This window comes from Oncorhynchus mykiss, chromosome 26, assembly GCF_057628025.1.
Source record: "Oncorhynchus mykiss isolate SJ-2025 chromosome 26, ASM5762802v1, whole genome shotgun sequence".
NCBI classification, from domain to species: Eukaryota; Metazoa; Chordata; class Actinopteri; order Salmoniformes; family Salmonidae; genus Oncorhynchus; species Oncorhynchus mykiss.
Genome location: NC_143047.1, coordinates 45809362 through 45827500, shown reverse-complemented (window position 1 = coordinate 45827500; position 18139 = coordinate 45809362). Strand labels below are relative to the sequence as shown.

Below are 18139 nucleotides of genomic sequence, written 5' to 3'. Positions count from 1 at the left end.
ATGCTGAGCTACAGGACTGTTTTGCAAGCACAGACTGGATTATGTTCTGGGATTCCTCTGATGGCATTGGGGAGTACACCACATCAGTCATTGGCCAGACGGATTACCAGGACGTGTACTGCAAACATGCGCTGACCAACTGGCAAGTGTCTTCACTGACATTTTCAACTTGTCCCTGACTGAGTCTGTAATACCAACATGTTTTAAGTAGACCACCATAGTCCCTGTGCCCAAGAACAGTAAGGTAACCTGCCTAAATGACTACCGACCCGTAGCACTCACGTCTGTAGCCATGAAGTGCTTTTAAAGGCTGGTCATGGCTCACATCAACACCATTATCACAGAAACCCTAGACACACTCCAATTTGCATACCACACCAACAGATCCACAGATGATGCAATCTCTATTGCACTCCACGCTTCGGGCAAAAGGAACACCTGTATGAGAATGCTATTCGTTGACTACAGCTCAATGTTCATCACCATAGTGCCCTCAAAGCTCATCAATGAGCTAAGGACCCTGGGACTAAACACCTCCCTCTGCAACTGGATCCTGGACTTCCTGACGGGCCGCCCCCAGGTGGTAAGGGTAGGTAACAACACATCCGCCACGCTGATCATCAACACGCGGGACCCTCGGGTGTGTGTTCAGTCCCGTCCTGTACTCCCTGTTCACTCATGACTACACGGCCAGGCACGACTCCAACACCATCATTAAGTTTGCCGATAACACAACAGTGCGTAGGCCTGATCACCAACGACGACGAGACAGCCTATGGGAGGAAGTCAGAGACCTGGCCGTGTGGTGTCAGGATAACAACGTCTCCCTCAGAGTGATCAAGACAAAGAAGATGATTGTGGACTACAGGAAAAAGAGGACCGAACATGCCATCATTCTCATCGACGGGACTGTAGTGGAACAGGTTGAGAGCTTCAAGTTCCTTGGTGTCCTCATCACCAACAAACTATCATGGTCTAAACACACCAAGACAGTCGTCTCCACATTGACTCTGTACCGGTACCCCCTGTATATAGCCTCCACATTGACTCTGTACTGGTACCCCCTGTATATAGCCTCCACATTGACTCTGTACCGGTACCCCCTGTATATAGCCTCCACATTGACTCTGTACCGGTACCCCCTGTATATAGCCTCCACATTGACTCTGTACTGGTACCTTCTGTATATAGCCTCCACATTGACTCTGTACCGTAATACCCTGTATATAGCCTCCACATTGACTCTGTACTGGTACCCCCTGTATATAGCCTCCACATTGACTCTGTACCGTAATACCCTGTATATAACCTCCACATTGACTCTGTACTGTAATACCCTGTATATAGCCTCCACATTGACTCTGTACCGTAATACCCTGTATATAGCCTCCACATTGACTCTGTACTGGTACCCCCTGTATATAGCCTCCACATTGACTCTGTACCGTAATACCCTGTATATAGCCTCCACATTGACTCTGTACCGTAATACCCTGTATATAACCTCCACATTGACTCTGTACCGGTAACCCCTGTATATAGCCTCCACATTGACTCTGTACCGTAATACCCTGTATATAGCCTCCACATTGACTCTGTACCGTAATACCCTGTATATAGCCTCCACATTGACTCTGTAACGGTACCCCCTATATACAGCCTCCACATTGACTCTGTACTGGTACTCCCTGTATATAGCCTCCACATTGACTCTGTACCGGTACCCCCTGTATATAGCCTCCACATTGACTCTGTACCGGTACCCCCTGTATATAGCCTCCACATTGACTCTGTACCGTAATACCCTGTATATAGTCTCCACATTGACTCTGTACCGGTACCCCCTGTATATAGCCTCCACATTGACTCTGTACCGGTACCCCCTGTATATAGCCTCCACATTGACTCTGTACCGGTACCCCCTGTATATAACCTCCACATTGACTCTGTACTGGTAACACCTGTATATAGCCTCCACATTGACTCTGTACCGGTACCCCCTGTATATAACCTTCACATTGACTCTGTACTGGTAACACCTGTATATAACCTCCACATTGACTCTGTACCGGTACCCCCTGTATATAGCCTCCACATTGACTCTGTACTGGTAACACCTGTATATAGCCTCCACATTGACTCTGTACCGGTACCCCCTGTATATAGCCTCCACATTGACTCTGTACCGGTACCCCCTGTATATAGCCTCCACATTGACTCTGTACCGGTACCCCCTGTATATAGCCTCCACATTGACTCTGTACCGGTACCCCCTGTATATAGCCTCCACATTGACTCTGTACCGGTACCCCCTGTATATAGTCTCCACATTGACTCTTTTCAATCAATCATTTCACTGTGAGGTCTACTACACCTGTTGTATTCAGCATTTCACTGTGAGGTCTACTACACCTGTTGTATTCATCATTTCACTGTAAGGTCTACTACACCTGTTGTATTCAGCATTTCACTGTGAGGTCTACTACACCTGTTGTATTCATCATTTCACTGTAAGGTCTACTACACCTGTTGTATTCAGCATTTCACTGTGAGGTCTACTACAACTGTTGTATTCAGCATTTCACTGTGAGGTCTACTACACCTGTTGTATGCAGCATTTCACTGTAAGGTCTACTACACCTGTTGTATTCAGCATTTCACTGTGAGGTCTACTACACCTGTTGTATTCAGCATTTCACTGTAAGGTCTACTACACCTGTTGTATTCAGCATTTCACTGTGAGGTCTACTACACCTGTTGTATTCAGCATTTCACTGTAAGGTCTACTACACCTGTTGTATTCATCATTTCACTGTAAGGTCTACTACACCTGTTGTATTCAGCATTTCACTGTAAGGTCTACTACACCTGTTGTATTCAGCATTTCACTGTAAGGTCTACTACACCTGTTGTATTCAGCATTTCACTGTAAGGTCTACTACACCTGTTGTATTCAGCATTTCACTGTGAGGTCTACTACACCTGTTGTATTCAGCATTTCACTGTGAGGTCTACTACACCTGTTGTATTCAGCATTTCACTGTGAGGTCTACTACACCTGTTGTATTCAGCATTTCACTGTGAGGTCTACTACACCTGTTATATTCAGCATTTCACTGTAAGGTCTACTACACCTGTTGTATTCAGCATTTCACTGTAAGGTCTACTACACCTGTTGTATTCAGCATTTCACTGTGAGGTCTGTTGTATTCATCATTTCACTGTAAGGTCTACTACACCTGTTGTTTTCAGCATTTCACTGTAAGGTCTACTACACCTGTTGTATTCAGCATTTCACTGTGAGGTCTGTTGTATTCATCATTTCACTGTAAGGTCTACTACACCTGTTGTTTTCAGCATTTCACTGTAAGGTCTACTACACCTGTTGTATTCAGCATTTCACTGTGAGGTCTGTTGTATTCATCATTTCACTGTGAGGTCTACTACACCTGTTGTATTCATCATTTCACTGTGAGGTCTACTACACCTGTTGTATTCAGCATTTCACTGTAAGGTCTACCTACACCTGTTGTATTCATCATTTCACTGTGAGGTCTACTACACCTGTTGTAATTCAGCATTTCACGGTAAGGTCGACAACACCTGTTGTATTCAGAATTTCACTGTAAGGTCTACTACACCTGTTGTATTCAGCATTTCACTGTAAGGTCTGTTGTATTCAGTATTTCACTGTAAGGTCTACTACACCTGTTGTATTCAGCATTTCACTGTAAGGTCTACTACACCTGTTGTAATTCAGCATTTCACGGTAAGGTCGACAACACCTGTTGTATTCAGAATTTCACTGTAAGGTCTACTACACCTGTTGTATTCAGCATTTCACTGTGAGGTCTACTACACCTGTTGTATTCAGCATTTCACTGTAAGGTCTACTACACCTGTTGTATTCAGCATTTCACTGTAAGGTCTACTACACCTGTTGTATTCAGCATTTCACTGTAAGGTCTACTACACCTGTTGTATTCATCATTTCACTGTAAGGTCTACTACACCTGTTGTATTCAGCATTTCACTGTAAGGTCTACTACACCTGTTGTATTCAGCATTTCACTGTCAGGTCTACTACACCTGTTGTATTCATCATTTCACTGTGAGGTCTACTACACCTGTTGTATTCAGCATTTCACTGTGAGGTCTACTACACCTGTTGTATTCAGCATTTCACTGTGAGGTCTACTACACCTGTTGTATTCAGCATTTCACTGTAAGGTCTACTACACCTGTTGTATTCAGCATTTCACTGTCAGGTCTACTACACCTGTTGTATTCATCATTTCACTGTGAGGTCTACTGCACCTGTTGTATTCAGCATTTCACTGTAAGGTCTACTACACCTGTTGTATTCAGCATTTCACTGTCAGGTCTACTACACCTGTTGTATTCATCATTTCACTGTGAGGTCTACTACACCTGTTGTATTCAGCATTTCACTGTAAGGTCTACTACACCTGTTGTATTCAGCATTTCACTGTAAGGTCTACTACACCTGTTGTATTCATCATTTCACTGTGAGGTCTACTACACCTGTTGTATTCAGCATTTCACTGTAAGGTCTACTACACCTGTTGTATTCAGCATTTCACTGTAAGGTCTACTACACCTGTTGTATTCAGCATTTCACTGTAAGGTCTACTACACCTGTTGTATTCAGCATTTCACTGTGAGGTCTACTACACCTGTTGTATTCATCATTTCACTGTGAGGTCTACTACACCTGTTGTATTCAGCATTTCACTGTAAGGTCTACTACACCTGTTGTATTCAGCATTTCACTGTAAGGTCTACTACACCTGTTGTATTCATCATTTCACTGTGAGGTCTACTACACCTGTTGTATTCAGCATTTCACTGTAAGGTCTACTACACCTGTTGTATTCATCATTTCACTGTGAGGTCTACTACACCTGTTGTATTCATCATTTCACTGTAAGGTCTACTACACCTGTTGTATTCATCATTTCACTGTAAGGTCTACTACACCTGTTGTATTCAGCATTTCACCGTAAGGTCTACTACACCTGTTGTATTCAGCATTTCACTGTAAGGTCTACTACACCTGTTGTATTCAGTATTTCACTGTAAGGTCTACTACACCTGTTGTATTCAGCATTTCACTGTGAGGTCTACTACACCTGTTGTATTCAGCATTTCACTGTGAGGTCTACTACACCTGTTGTATTCAGCATTTCACTGTAAGGTCTACTACACCTGTTGTATTCAGCATTTCACTGTCAGGTCTACTACACCTGTTGTATTCATCATTTCACTGTGAGGTCTACTGCACCTGTTGTATTCAGCATTTCACTGTAAGGTCTACTACACCTGTTGTATTCAGCATTTCACTGTCAGGTCTACTACACCTGTTGTATTCATCATTTCACTGTGAGGTCTACTACACCTGTTGTATTCAGCATTTCACTGTAAGGTCTACTACACCTGTTGTATTCAGCATTTCACTGTAAGGTCTACTACACCTGTTGTATTCATCATTTCACTGTGAGGTCTACTACACCTGTTGTATTCAGCATTTCACTGTAAGGTCTACTACACCTGTTGTATTCAGCATTTCACTGTAAGGTCTACTACACCTGTTGTATTCAGCATTTCACTGTAAGGTCTACTACACCTGTTGTATTCAGCATTTCACTGTGAGGTCTACTACACCTGTTGTATTCATCATTTCACTGTAAGGTCTACTACACCTGTTGTATTCAGCATTTCACTGTAAGGTCTACTACACCTGTTGTATTCATCATTTCACTGTGAGGTCTACTACACCTGTTGTATTCAGCATTTCACTGTAAGGTCTACTACACCTGTTGTATTCAGCATTTCACTGTAAGGTCTACTACACCTGTTGTATTCAGCATTTCACTGTGAGGTCTACTACACCTGTTGTATTCAGCATTTCACTGTGAGGTCTACTACACCTGTTGTATTCATCATTTCACTGTAAGGTCTACTACACCTGTTGTATTCATCATTTCACTGTAAGGTCTACTACACCTGTTGTATTCAGCATTTCACCGTAAGGTCTACTACACCTGTTGTATTCAGCATTTCACTGTAAGGTCTACTACACCTGTTGTATTCAGCATTTCACTGTGAGGTCTACTACACATGTTGTATTCATCATTTCACTGTAAGGTCTACTACACCTGTTGTATTCAGCATTTCACTGTGAGGTCTACTACTGACTAATAATATTTGATTTGACTTGATTTAGTTGTAGGTGGTGATGGTATATAGACTGTATATCAGCTATAGTTGTAGGTGGTGATGGTATATAGACTGTATATCAGCTATAGTTGTAGGTGGTGATGGTATATAGACTGTATATCAGCTATAGTTGTAGGTGTTGATTGCAAAGCAACAGAACTGGCACCATACCATCATGTACCTGTTAATGACTCCAGGTGGTTGGTTTCAGGAGGAGCTTGCTCGAGAGTGAGTGGCCGGCCGCTCTTTAACCTTTAACCTCACAGCACATTACATCCACTGTGGAGGAAACAGAGAAAAACCATTTAAAATAACATCTAGTTTGTTTTTGTTTGTTTTTGTTTACCTGGTTTAGTACGTGATAGAAAAGCCTCGTCAGTCAGACGTAGTTCATCAACCTCAGGTCCTAGGAACCCACATCATCAACCTCAGGTCCTAGGAACCCACATCATCAACCTCAGGTCCTAGGAACCCACATCATCAACCTCAGGTCCTAGGAACCCACATCATCAACCTCAGGTCCTAGGAACCCACATCATCAACCTCAGGTCCTAGGAACCCACATCATCAACCTCAGGTCCTAGGAACCCACATCATCAACCTCAGGTCCTAGGAACCCACATCATCAACCTCAGGTCCTAGGAACCCACATCATCAACCTCAGGTCCTAGGAACCCACATCATCAACCTCAGGTCCTAGGAACCCACATCATCAACCTCAGGTCCTAGGAACCCACATCATCAAACATTATCATCAACCTCAGGTCCTAGGAACCCACATCATCAAACATTATCATCAATCTCAGGTCCTAGGAACCCACATCATCAACCTCAGGTCCTAGGAACCCACATCATCAACCTCAGATCCTAGGAACCCACATCATCAACCTCAGGTCCTAGGAACCCACAGAGTATGCAAGTACTTGTTCCCGACCAGGGATATTAGACATGATTTATATCATCAAACATATCATCAAGCTCTTGGTTGTTCAATCAGGGGTTTGTGTTCATACTGGGCTAGAACAAAGAGAGAGAGAGGGGGGGAGAGAAAGAAAGAAAGAGAGAGAGAGAGAGAGAGAGAGAGCGAGAGACAGAGAGCTGTCCAACAAAGAGATAAAGAGAGAGAGAGCGAGAGAGAGAAAGAGATCTGTCCAACAGAGAGAGAGAGAGAGAGAGAGAGCTGTCCAACAGGAGAGAGCGAGAGAGATAGAGCGATAGAGAAGGGGGAGAGAGAGAGGGGGAGAGAGAGAAAGAGAGAGAGTGAGAGAGAGAAAGAGAGCTGTCCAACAGAGAGAAAGAGAGAGAGAGAGCTGTCCAACAGGAGAGAGAGAGAGAGAGTACAGGAGAGAAAGAGGGCTGTCCAACAGAGAGAAAGAGAGAGAGCTGTCCAAAAGGAGAGAGAGAGAGAGAGAGAGAGAGAGAGAGAGAGAGAGAGAGGACCACAAATATAAATTCCATCTAGACACTGTTGCCCTAGAGCACACAAAAAACTAAACATACCTTGGCCTAAACATCAGCGCCACAGGTAACTTCCACAAAGCTGTGAATGATCTGAGAGACAAGGCAAGAAGGGCATTCTATGTTATCAAAAGAAACATAAATTTCAACATACCAATTAGGATTTGGCTAAAAATACTTGAATCAGTCATAGAGCCCATTGCCCTTTATGGTTGTGAGGTCTGGGGTCCGCTCACCAATCAAGACTTCACAAAATGGGACAAACACCAAATTGAGACACCTAATAATGCATGCAGAGCAGAATTAGGCCGATACCCACTAATTATCAAAATCCAGAAAAGAGACGTTAAATTCTACAACCACCTAAAAGGAAGCGATTCACAAACCTTCCATAACAAAGCCATCACCTACAGAGAGATGAACCTGGAGAAGAGTCCCCTAAGCAAGCTGGTCCTGGGGCTCTGTTCACAAACACAAACACACCCTACAGAGCCCCAGAACAACAGCACAATTAGACCCAACCAAATCATGAGAAAACAAAAAGATAATTACTTGACACATTGGAAAGAATTAACAAAAAAACAGAGCAAACTAGAATGCTATTTGGCCCTAAACAGAGAGTACACAGCGGCAGAATACCTGACCACTGTGACTGACCCAAAATTAAGGAAAGCTTTGACTATGTACAGACTCAGTGAGCATAGCCTTGCTATTGAGAAAGGCCGCCGTAGGCAGACATGGCTCTCAAGAGAAGACAGGCTATGTGCTCACTGCCCACAAAATGAGGTGGAAACTGAGCTGCACTTCCTAACCTCCTGCCCAATGTATGACCATATTAGAGAGACATATTTCCCTCAGATTACACAGATCCACAAAGAATTCGAAAACAAATCCAAATTTGAAAAACTCCCATATCTACTGGGTGAAATTCCACAGTGTGCCATCACAGCAGCAAGATTTGTGACCTGTTGCCACGAGAAAAGGTCAACCAGTGAAGAACACACACCATTGTAAATACAACCCATATTTATTCTTATTTATTTTATCTTGTGTCCTTTAACCATTTGTACATTGTTAAAACACTGCATATATATATAATATGACATTTGTAATGTCTTTACTGTTTTGAAACCTCTGTATGTGTAATGTTTACTGTTAATTTTTGTTGTTTTTCACTTTATATATTCACTTTGTATGTTGTCTACCTCACTTGCTTTGGCAATGTTAACACATGTTTCCCATGCCAATAAAGCCCTTGAATTGAATTGAATTGAATTGAGAGAGAGAGAGGGGGGGAGAGCTGTCCAACAAGAGAGGAAGAGAGGTAGCTGTAGTGGAGGTTGCAGGGCTGTTCAACAGAAGACTGAGAGATAGATTGAATGATAGATGATGATAGATGACTCATCTCATCTGGGGAACAGAACAGTCAGAACCTGTTGATGGCCAGACTTCTGCTGCCCACACACAACACTACCTCTTACTCACTGTCACTCAATTTTCTGTCAAACAGAGAGGACCGGAGAGGACAGGAAGGGAAAAGAGAGGACAGGAGAGGAGGACAGGAGAGGACAGGAGGGGACAGGAGAGAACAGGACAGGAGAAGACAGGAGAGGACAGGAGAAAACAGGAGAGGGCAGGAGAAGACAGGACAGGAGAGAACAGGACAGGAGAAGACAGGAGAGGACAGGAGAAGACAGGACAGGAGAGGACAGGAGGGGACAGGAGAGAACAGGACAGGAGAAGACAGGAGAAGATAGGACAGGAGAAGATAGGACAGGAGAGGACAGGACAGGAGAGGACAGGACAGGAGAAGACAGGACAGGAGGGGACAGGAGAGGACAGGAACGGAGGACAGGAGAAGACAGGAGAGGACAGGAGAAGACAGGAGAAGACAGGAGAGGACAGGAGAAGACAGGAGAAGACAGGAGAGGACAGGAGAAGACAGGAGAAGACAGGAGAGGACAGGAGAGGACAGGAGAAGAAAGGAGAGGAGAGATGATTAAGCTAATGCTTCAAAGCCAAACTAACTAATGTTCATGACAACTTCAAGTTATTCAAGTAATTCAATCTGTTTTCCATATATCAATATGTCCAACTTTGCCATAATGGTGAGTGACTGTCAGAATGGTAAATGAACCACAGACTGTTTCTGGTTGAACCACACCAGGACCACACAGAGAGCTGCTGAACACTCAGGCTGAGATGACCGTGACCTCCACTCTCGCCGGGTGTCTCCGGGGGACTTGGGATACGCAGAAGACACATTTCCAAATTCACACATATTAATACAGAGTTGAAATAGGACCAATATAACCCCCCCTACCAGACGACCCTTAATGGTAATATGAAAGAAGCTGAGACGGCCGTGTTGCTGTAACAACACCTTAACATCCACAGCCAGTCGGACCCATCTGGTTTCAGCTGGACGCAACATAAACAGAGGAAGGAGATTGTTTTCTGTTTTCAACCAGTAGTCCTAGTATAAGTCCCAAATCGCACCCTATTCCCTATACAGTGCTCTACTTTTGACCAGATCTCTATGGTTCCTGGTCAAAAGTAGTGCACTATATAGGGAATAGGTTGCGATTTGGGACTTATTTAAGGACTACTGGTTGAAAACAGAAAACAATCTCCTTCCTCTGTAACCCAGTATCATAATGACCAATAGGCTCCTGGCTGTAACTCACCAAACACATGAGGACATGGTGTTCTTAACTGATGTTAATATGGTGTTGTCAGAACAGCAGGACGGGTATGAAGACCAACACAGCATCAGGACCAGGCAAAGATAATGGCCAGATCAAATGAACTCCTTTTTAATATTTAGGAAATCATTAGCCAATCGAAGATAACGCAAGAAGCTTTTTGTCAGAGGTGATGTTTATCTATGTTTTCTGTTGTTGTTGTTGTTGTGGTGGAGGGGTTCTATAGTCTGTACTGGGGTTCTGTTGTTGTTGTTGTGGTGGAGGGGTTCTATAGTCTGTACTGGGGTTCTGTTGTTGTTGTTGTGGTGGAGGGGTTCTATAGTCTGTACTGGGGTTCTGTTGTTGTTGTGGTGGAGGGGTTCTATAGTCTGTACTGGGGTTCTGTTGTTGTTGTGGTGGAGGGGTTCTATAGTCTGTACTGGGGTTCTGTTGTTGTTGTTGTGGTGGAGGGGTTCTATAGTCTGTACTGGGGTTCTGTTGTTGTTGTTGTGGTGGAGGGGTTCTATAGTCTGTACTGGGGTTCTGTTGTTGTTGTTGTGGTGGAGGGGTTCTATAGTCTGTACTGGGGTTCTGTTGTTGTTGTTGTGGTGGAGGGGTTCTATAGTCTGTACTGGGGTTCTGTTGTTGTTGTTGTGGTGGAGGGGTTCTATAGTCTGTACTGGGGTTCTGTTGTTGTTGTTGTGGTGGAGGGGTTCTATAGTCTGTACTGGGGTTCTGTTGTTGTTGTGGTGGAGGGGTTCTATAGTCTGTACTGGGGTTCTGTTGTTGTTGTTGTTGTTGTGGTGGAGGGGTTCTATAGTCTGTACTGGGGTTCTGTTGTTGTTGTTGTGGTGGAGGGGTTCTATAGTCTGTACTGGGGTTCTGTTGTTGTTGTGGTGGAGGGGTTCTATAGTCTGTACTGGGGTTCTGTTGTTGTTGTTGTGGTGGAGGGGTTCTATAGTCTGTACTGGGGTTCTGTTGTTGTTGTTGTGGTGGAGGGGTTCTATAGTCTGTACTGGGGTTCTGTTGTTGTTGTTGTGGTGGAGGGGTTCTATAGTCTGTACTGGGGTTCTGTTGTTGTTGTTGTTGTTGTGGTGGAGGGGTTCTATAGTCTGTACTGGGGTTCTGTTGTTGTTGTGGTGGAGGGGTTCTATAGTCTGTACTGGGGTTCTGTTGTTGTTGTTGTGGTGGAGGGGTTCTATAGTCTGTACTGGGGTTCTGTTGTTGTTGTGGTGGAGGGGTTCTATAGTCTGTACTGGGGTTCTGTTGTTGTTGTTGTGGTGGAGGGGTTCTATAGTCTGTACTGGGGTTCTGTTGTTGTTGTGGTGGAGGGGTTATATAGTCTGTACTGGGGTTCTGTTGTTGTTGTGGTGGAGGGGTTATATAGTCTGTACTGGGGTTCTGTTGTTGTTGTGGTGGAGGGGTTATATAGTCTGTACTGGGGTTCTGTTGTTGTTGTGGTGGAGGGGTTATATAGTCTGTACTGGGGTTCTGTTGTTGTTGTGGTGGAGGGGTTCTATAGTCTGTACTGGGGTTCTGTTGTTGTTGTGGTGGAGGGGTTATATAGTCTGTACTGGGGTTCTGTTGTTGTTGTGGTGGAGGGGTTATATAGTCTGTACTGGGGTTCTGTTGTTGTTGTTGTGGAGGGATTCTATAGTCTGTTCTGGGGTTCTGTTGTTGTTGTGGTGGAGGGGTTCTATAGTCTGTACTGGGGTTCTGTTGTTGTTGTTGTGGTGGAGGGGTTCTATAGTCTGTACTGGGGTTATGTTGTGGTGGAGGGGTTCTATAGTCTGTACTGGGGTTCTGTTGTTGATGTTGTGGAGGGGTTCTATAGTCTGTTCTGGGGTTCTGTTGTTGTTGTGGAGGGGTTCTATAGTCTGTACTGGGGTTCTGTTGTTGTTGTGGTGGAGGGGTTATATAGTCTGTACTGGGGTTCTGTTGTTGTTGTGGTGGAGGGATTCTATAGTCTGTTCTGGGGTTCTGTTGTTGTTGTGGTGGAGGGGTTCTATAGTCTGTACTGGGGTTCTGTTGTTGTTGTTGTGGTGGAGGGGTTCTATAGTCTGTCCTGGGGTTCTGTTGTTGTTGTGGTGGAGGGGTTCTATAGTCTGTACTGGGGTTCTGTCGTTGTGGAGGGGTTCTATAGTCTGTTCTGTTGTTGTTGTGGTGGAGGGGTTCTATAGTCTGTACTGGGGTTCTGTTGTTGTTGTTGTGGTGGAGGGGTTCTATAGTCTGTCCTGGGGTTCTGTTGTTGTTGTGGTGGAGGGGTTCTATAGTCTGTACTGGGGTTCTGTCGTTGTGGAGGGGTTCTATAGTCTGTTCTGTTGTTGTTGTGGTGGAGGGGTTATATAGTCTGTACTGGGGTTCTGTTGTTGTTGTGGTGGAGGGGTTCTATAGTCTGTACTGGGGTTCTGTTGTTGTTGTGGTGGAGGGGTTCTATAGTCTGTACTGGGGTTCTGTTGTTGTTGTGGTGGAGGGGTTCTATAGTCTGTACTGGGGTTCTGTTGTTGTTGTGGTGGAGGGGTTCTATAGTCTGTCCTGGGGTTCTGTTGTTGTTGTGGTGGTGGAGGGGTTCTATAGTCTGTACTGGGCTTCTGTTGTTGTGGTGGAGGGGTTCTAAAGTCTGTTCTGTTGTTGTTGTGGTTGAGGGGTTCTATAGTCTGTACTGGGGTTCTGTTGTTGTTGTTGTGGTGGAGGGGTTCTATAGTCTGTACTGGGGTTCTGTTGTTGTTGTTGTGGTGGAGGGGTTCTATAGTCTGTACTGGGGTTCTGTTGTTGTTGTGGTGGTGGAGGGGTTCTATAGTCTGTACTGGGGTTCTGTTGTTGTTGTGGTGGAGGGGTTCTATAGTCTGTACTGGGGTTCTGTTGTGTTGTTGTGGTGGAGGGGTTCTATAGTCTGTACTGGGGTTCTGTTGTGTTGTTGTGGTGGAGGGGTTCTATAGTCTGTACTGGGGTTCTGTTGTGTTGTTGTGGTGGAGGGGTTCTATAGTCTGTACTGGGGTTCTGTTGTTGTTGTGGTGGAGGGGTTCTATAGTCCATACTGGGGTTCTGTTGTTGTTGTGGTGGTGGAGGGGTTCTATAGTCTGTACTGGGGTTCTGTTGTTGTTGTGGTGGAGGGGTTCTATAGTCTGTACTGGGGTTCCGTTGTTGTGGTGGAGGGGTTCTATAGTCTGTTCTGTTGTTGTGGTGGAGGGGTTCTATAGTCTGTTCTGTTGTTATGGTGGTGGAGGGGTTCTATAGTCTGTACTGGGGTTCTGTTGTTGTTGTTGTGGTGGAGGGGTTCTATAGTCTGTCCTGGGGTTCTGTTGTTGTTGTGGTGGAGGGGTTCTATCGTCCGTACTGGGGTTCTGTTGTTGTTGTGGTGGTGGAGGGGTTATATAGTCTGTACTGGGGTTCTGTTGTTGTTGTGGTGGAGGGGTTCTATAGTCTGTACTGGGGTTCTGTTGTTGTTGTGGTGGAGGGGTTCTATAGTCTGTACTGGGGTTCTGTTGTTGTTGTGGTGGAGGGGTTCTATAGTCTGTACTGGGGTTATGGTGTTGTTGTGGTGGAGGGGTTCTATAGTCTGTACTGGGGTTCTGTTGTTGTTGTGGTGGAGGGGTTCTATAGTCTGTACTGGGGTTCTGTTGTTGTTGTGGTGGTGGAGGGGTTCTATAGTCTGTACTGGGGTTCTGTTGTTATGGTGGAGGGGTTCTATAGTCTGTTCTGTTGTTGTGGTGGTGGAGGGGTTCTGTAGTCTGTACTGGGGTTCTGTTCAGTTGTTGTTGTGGTGGAGGGGTTCTGGTGATGGAGGGGTTCTGTAGTTTGTTGTGGTGGAGGGGTTCTATAATCTATTCTGTTGTTGTTGTGGTGGAGGGGTTCTGTAGTCTGTACTGGGGTTCTGTTCAGTTGTTGTTGTGGTGGAGGGGTTCTGGTGATGGAGGGATTCTGTAGTTTGTACTGGGGTTCTGTTGTTGTGGTGGAGGGGTTCTATAGTCTGTACTGAGATACTGTAGTGTTGGCTGGAGGGGGGAAGTTCCGTGGGGGGTAAGGGGTTCAGAGGACAGTCCTATAGGAGGGGGTAGGGGGGTCGGGACAGTTCCTTGGGGGGGGGGGGGGGGGGGGGGGGTGTTAAGTGGCTAGGGGGGGAGGTAGCAGTGACCATCTGCTTTTAATTCAATAGGATTCATTTAATCCCATTAGATTTAGGAGACCTTGAAAGAGCCACACAGCATTACTCTTCTGGTGCCCAGTCAAATAATATCCATGACAACAGGCTGCTGAGTTAAAACACACGACAGACGTTTCATCAACACTATTAAGGGTATCAAGAGTCAGGGAGGTTTATTTCCATATCCCTCCTTTCCTCCTCCCGTGCTGACTATCACTCTGTCATATCAGTTACTCATTAGCAGAGAGAGAGCTAAGGGAGAGAGAGATAGAGAGAGAGAGAGCTAAGGGAGAGAGAGATAGAGAGAGAGAGAGCTAAGGGAAAGAGGGAGAGAGCTAAGGGAGAGAGGGCTGAGGGAGAGAGGGAGAGAGAGCTAAGGGAGAGAGGGAGAGAGAGAGAGCTAAGGGAGAGAGGAAGAGAGAGAGAGCTAAGGGGGAGAGGGAGAGCTAAGGGGGAGAGAGGGAGAGAGAGAGAGCTAAGGGAGAGAGGGAGAGAGAGAGCTAAAGGGAGAGGGGGGGAGGGAGAGAGGGAGAGAGAGAGAGCTAAAGGGAGAGAGGGAGAGAGAGAGAGAGCTAAGGGAGAGAGGGAGAGAGAGAGAGCTAAAGGGAGAGAGGGAGAGAGCGAGAGCTAAGGAAGAGAGGGAGAGAGAGAGCTAAAGGGAGAGAGGGTGAGAGAGAGAGCTAAGGAAGAGAGGGAGAGAGAGAGCTAAAGGGAGAGAGGGTGAGAGAGAGAGCTAAGGGAGAGAGGGAGAGAGAGAGAGCTAAGGGAGAGCTAAGGGAGAGAGGGAGAGAGCGAGCTAAAGGGAGAGAGGGAGAGCTAAGGGAGAGAGGGAGAGAGAGAGCTAAAGGGAGAGAGAGCTAAGGGAGAGAGGGAGAGAGAGAGCTAAAGGAAGAGAGGGAGAGAGAGAGCTAAGGGGTAGATGGAGAGAAAGAGAGCGAAGGGGGAGAGGGAGATAGAGAGCGAAGGGAGAGAGAGAGCTAAGGGAGAGAGGGAGAGAGAGAGCTAAGGGGGAGAGGGAGAGAGAGAGCTAAGGGGGAGAGGGAGAGAGAGAGAGCTAAGGGAGAGAGGGAGAGAGCTAAGGGAGAGAGGGAGAGAGAGAGAGCTAAGGGAGAGAGGGAGAGAGCTAAACGGAGAGAGGGAGAGAAGGAGAGAGCTAAGGGGGAGAGGGGAGAGAGAGAGCTAAGGGAGAGAGGGAAAGAGGGAGAGAGAGAGCTAAAGGGAGAGAGGACTAAGGGAGAGAGGGAGCTAAGGGGGAGAGGGAGAGAGAGAGCTAAGGGAGAGAGAGCTAAGGGAGAGAGGGAGAGAGAGAGCTAAGGGAGAGAGGGAGAGAGAGAGAGCTAAGGGAGAGAGGGAGAGAAAGAGCTATAAGCAAGAGAGAGAGGGAGAGAGAGAGCGAGAGCTAAGCGAGAGAGAGAGAGAGAGGGCTAAGGGAGAGAGGGAGAGAGAGAGAGCTAAGGGAGAGAGGGAGAGAAAGAGCTATAAGCAAGAGAGAGAGGGAGAGAGAGAGCGAGAGCTAAGCGAGAGAGAGAGAGAGAGAGAGAGGGAGAGAGAGAGCTAAGGGGGAGAGGGAGAAAGAGAGAACTAAGGGAGAGAGGGAGACAGAGAGAGCTAAGGGGGAGAGGGAGAGAGCTAAGGGAGAGAGGGAGAGAGAGCTAAGCGAGAGAGAAGAGAACCTTCACACACTGTTGGTTTGGGTGATCATTGATATATCTGTTTAATGTCGTTTATTAAAGTACTGTATATCAGAAACCTAGCAATCTGTGACAGAAGGCATTATACCGACCTGCGCAAGGAGCTCATTAAATCAGACTGAACATTTTCAATACATTGGAAATAATAAGCTGGTTACCTTCCAGCTACAACAGCCTTCATCAGGATCTAAGAAGACATTTTAAGACCTGGTCCTTCCATCTTCAGAGAACATATCTGGGGAGTTACCGTCCTCCTCGCCTCTCTACTCGCTAAGCGTTGTTAGGAAGTGGATCTCAGGAAGTCTCTTATCTCGCTCACCACCGTTCCCAGAGTCAAGGTCTCTCCTCCCGGCTGCAGCCCACACAGAGTCCCTGGAACAGCCTGTTTCCCTCAGCCCTGCCTTGTCCCTGACTCTCTGTTTCCCTCAGCCCTGCCTTGTCCCTGACTCCCTGTTTCCCTCAGCCCTGCCTTGTCCCCGACTCCCTGTTTCCCTCAGCCCTGCCTTGTCCCTGTAACAGCCTGTTTCCCTCAGCCCTGCCTTGTCCCTGACTCCCTGTTTCCCTCAGCCCTGCCTTGTCCCTGTAACAGCCTGTTTCCCTCAGCCCTGCCTTGTCCCTGACTCCCTGTTTCCCTCAGCCCTGCCTTGTCCCTGACTCCCTGTTTCCCTCAGCCCTGCCTTGTCCCTGTAACAGCCTGTTTCCCTCAGCCCTGCCTTGTCCCTGACTCCCTGTTTCCCTCAGCCCTGCCTTGTCCCTGACTCCCTGTTTCCCTCAGCCCTGCCTTGTCCCTGACTCCCTCTTTCCCTCAGCCAAGCCTTGTCCCTGACTCCCTGTTTCCCTCAGCCCTGCCTTGTCCCTGGAACAGCCTGTTTCTCTCAGCCCTGCCTTGTCCCTGGAACAGCCTGTTTCCCTCAGCCCTGCCTTGTCCCTGACCTCCTGTTTCCCTCAGCCCTGCCTTGTCCCTGACTCCCTGTTTCCCTCAGCCCTGCCTTGTCCCTGACTCCCTGTTTCCCTCAGCCCTGCCTTGTCCCTGACTCCCTGTTTCCCTCAGCCCTGCCTTGTCCCTGACTCCCTGTTTCCCTCAGCCCTGCCTTGTCCCTGACTCCCTCTTTCCCTCAGCCCTGCCTTGTCCCTGGAACAGCCTGTTTCTCTCAGCCCTGCCTTGTCCCTGGAACAGCCTGTTTCCCTCAGCCCTGCCTTGTCCCTGACTCCCTGTTTCCCTCAGCCCTGCCTTGTCCCTGACTCCCTCTTTCCCTCAGCCAAGCCTTGTCCCTGACTCCCTGTTTCCCTCAGCCCTGCCTTGTCCCTGGAACAGCCTGTTTCTCTCAGCCCTGCCTTGTCCCTGGAACAGCCTGTTTCCCTCAGCCCTGCCTTGTCCCTGACCTCCTGTTTCCCTCAGCCCTGCCTTGTCCCTGACTCCCTGTTTCCCTCAGCCCTGCCTTGTCCCTGACTCCCTGTTTCCCTCAGCCCTGCCTTGTCCCTGACTCCCTGTTTCCCTCAGCCCTGCCTTGTCCCTGTAATAGCCTGTTTCCCTCAGCCCTGCCTTGTCCCTGACTCCCTGTTTCCCTCAGCCCTGCCTTGTCCCTGACTCCCTGTTTCCCTCAGCCCTGCCTTGTCCCTGACTCCCTGTTTCCCTCAGCCCTGCCTTGTCCCTGACTCCCTCTTTCCCTCAGCCCTGCCTTGTCCCTGGAACAGCCTGTTTCTCTCAGCCCTGCCTTGTCCCTGGAACAGCCTGTTTCCCTCAGCTCTGCCTTGTCCCTGACTTCCTGTTTCCCTCAGCCCTGCCTTGTCCCTGACTCCCTGTTTCCCTCAGCCCTGCCTTGTCCCTGACTCCCTGTTTCCCTCAGCCCTGCCTTGTCCCTGACTCCCTGTTTCCCTCAGCCCTGCCTTGTCCTTGTAACAGCATGTTTCCCTCAGCCCTG

The 18139-nt window shown here is 47.1% G+C and overlaps 1 protein-coding gene across 2 annotated transcripts in view; it reads right to left on the bottom strand.

Annotated features, from left to right (window-relative positions):
- Positions 1-18139, bottom strand: part of LOC110517083 (tetraspanin-18B) — a 62362-nt gene that overhangs the window by 31052 nt on the left and 13171 nt on the right. The window contains exon 2 of one of the 2 annotated variants that reach the window (XM_090223265.1): positions 6422-6519. Coding sequence is in view for 1 of the 2 variants with exons in the window: in XM_090223264.1 (XP_090079390.1) it covers positions 6412-6417 (6 nt within the window). In the remaining variant the exon portion in view is untranslated. Of the gene's footprint in view, positions 1-6411; positions 6520-18139 lie in introns of both variants that reach the window. The other variant, XM_090223264.1, reaches the window with a different exon arrangement.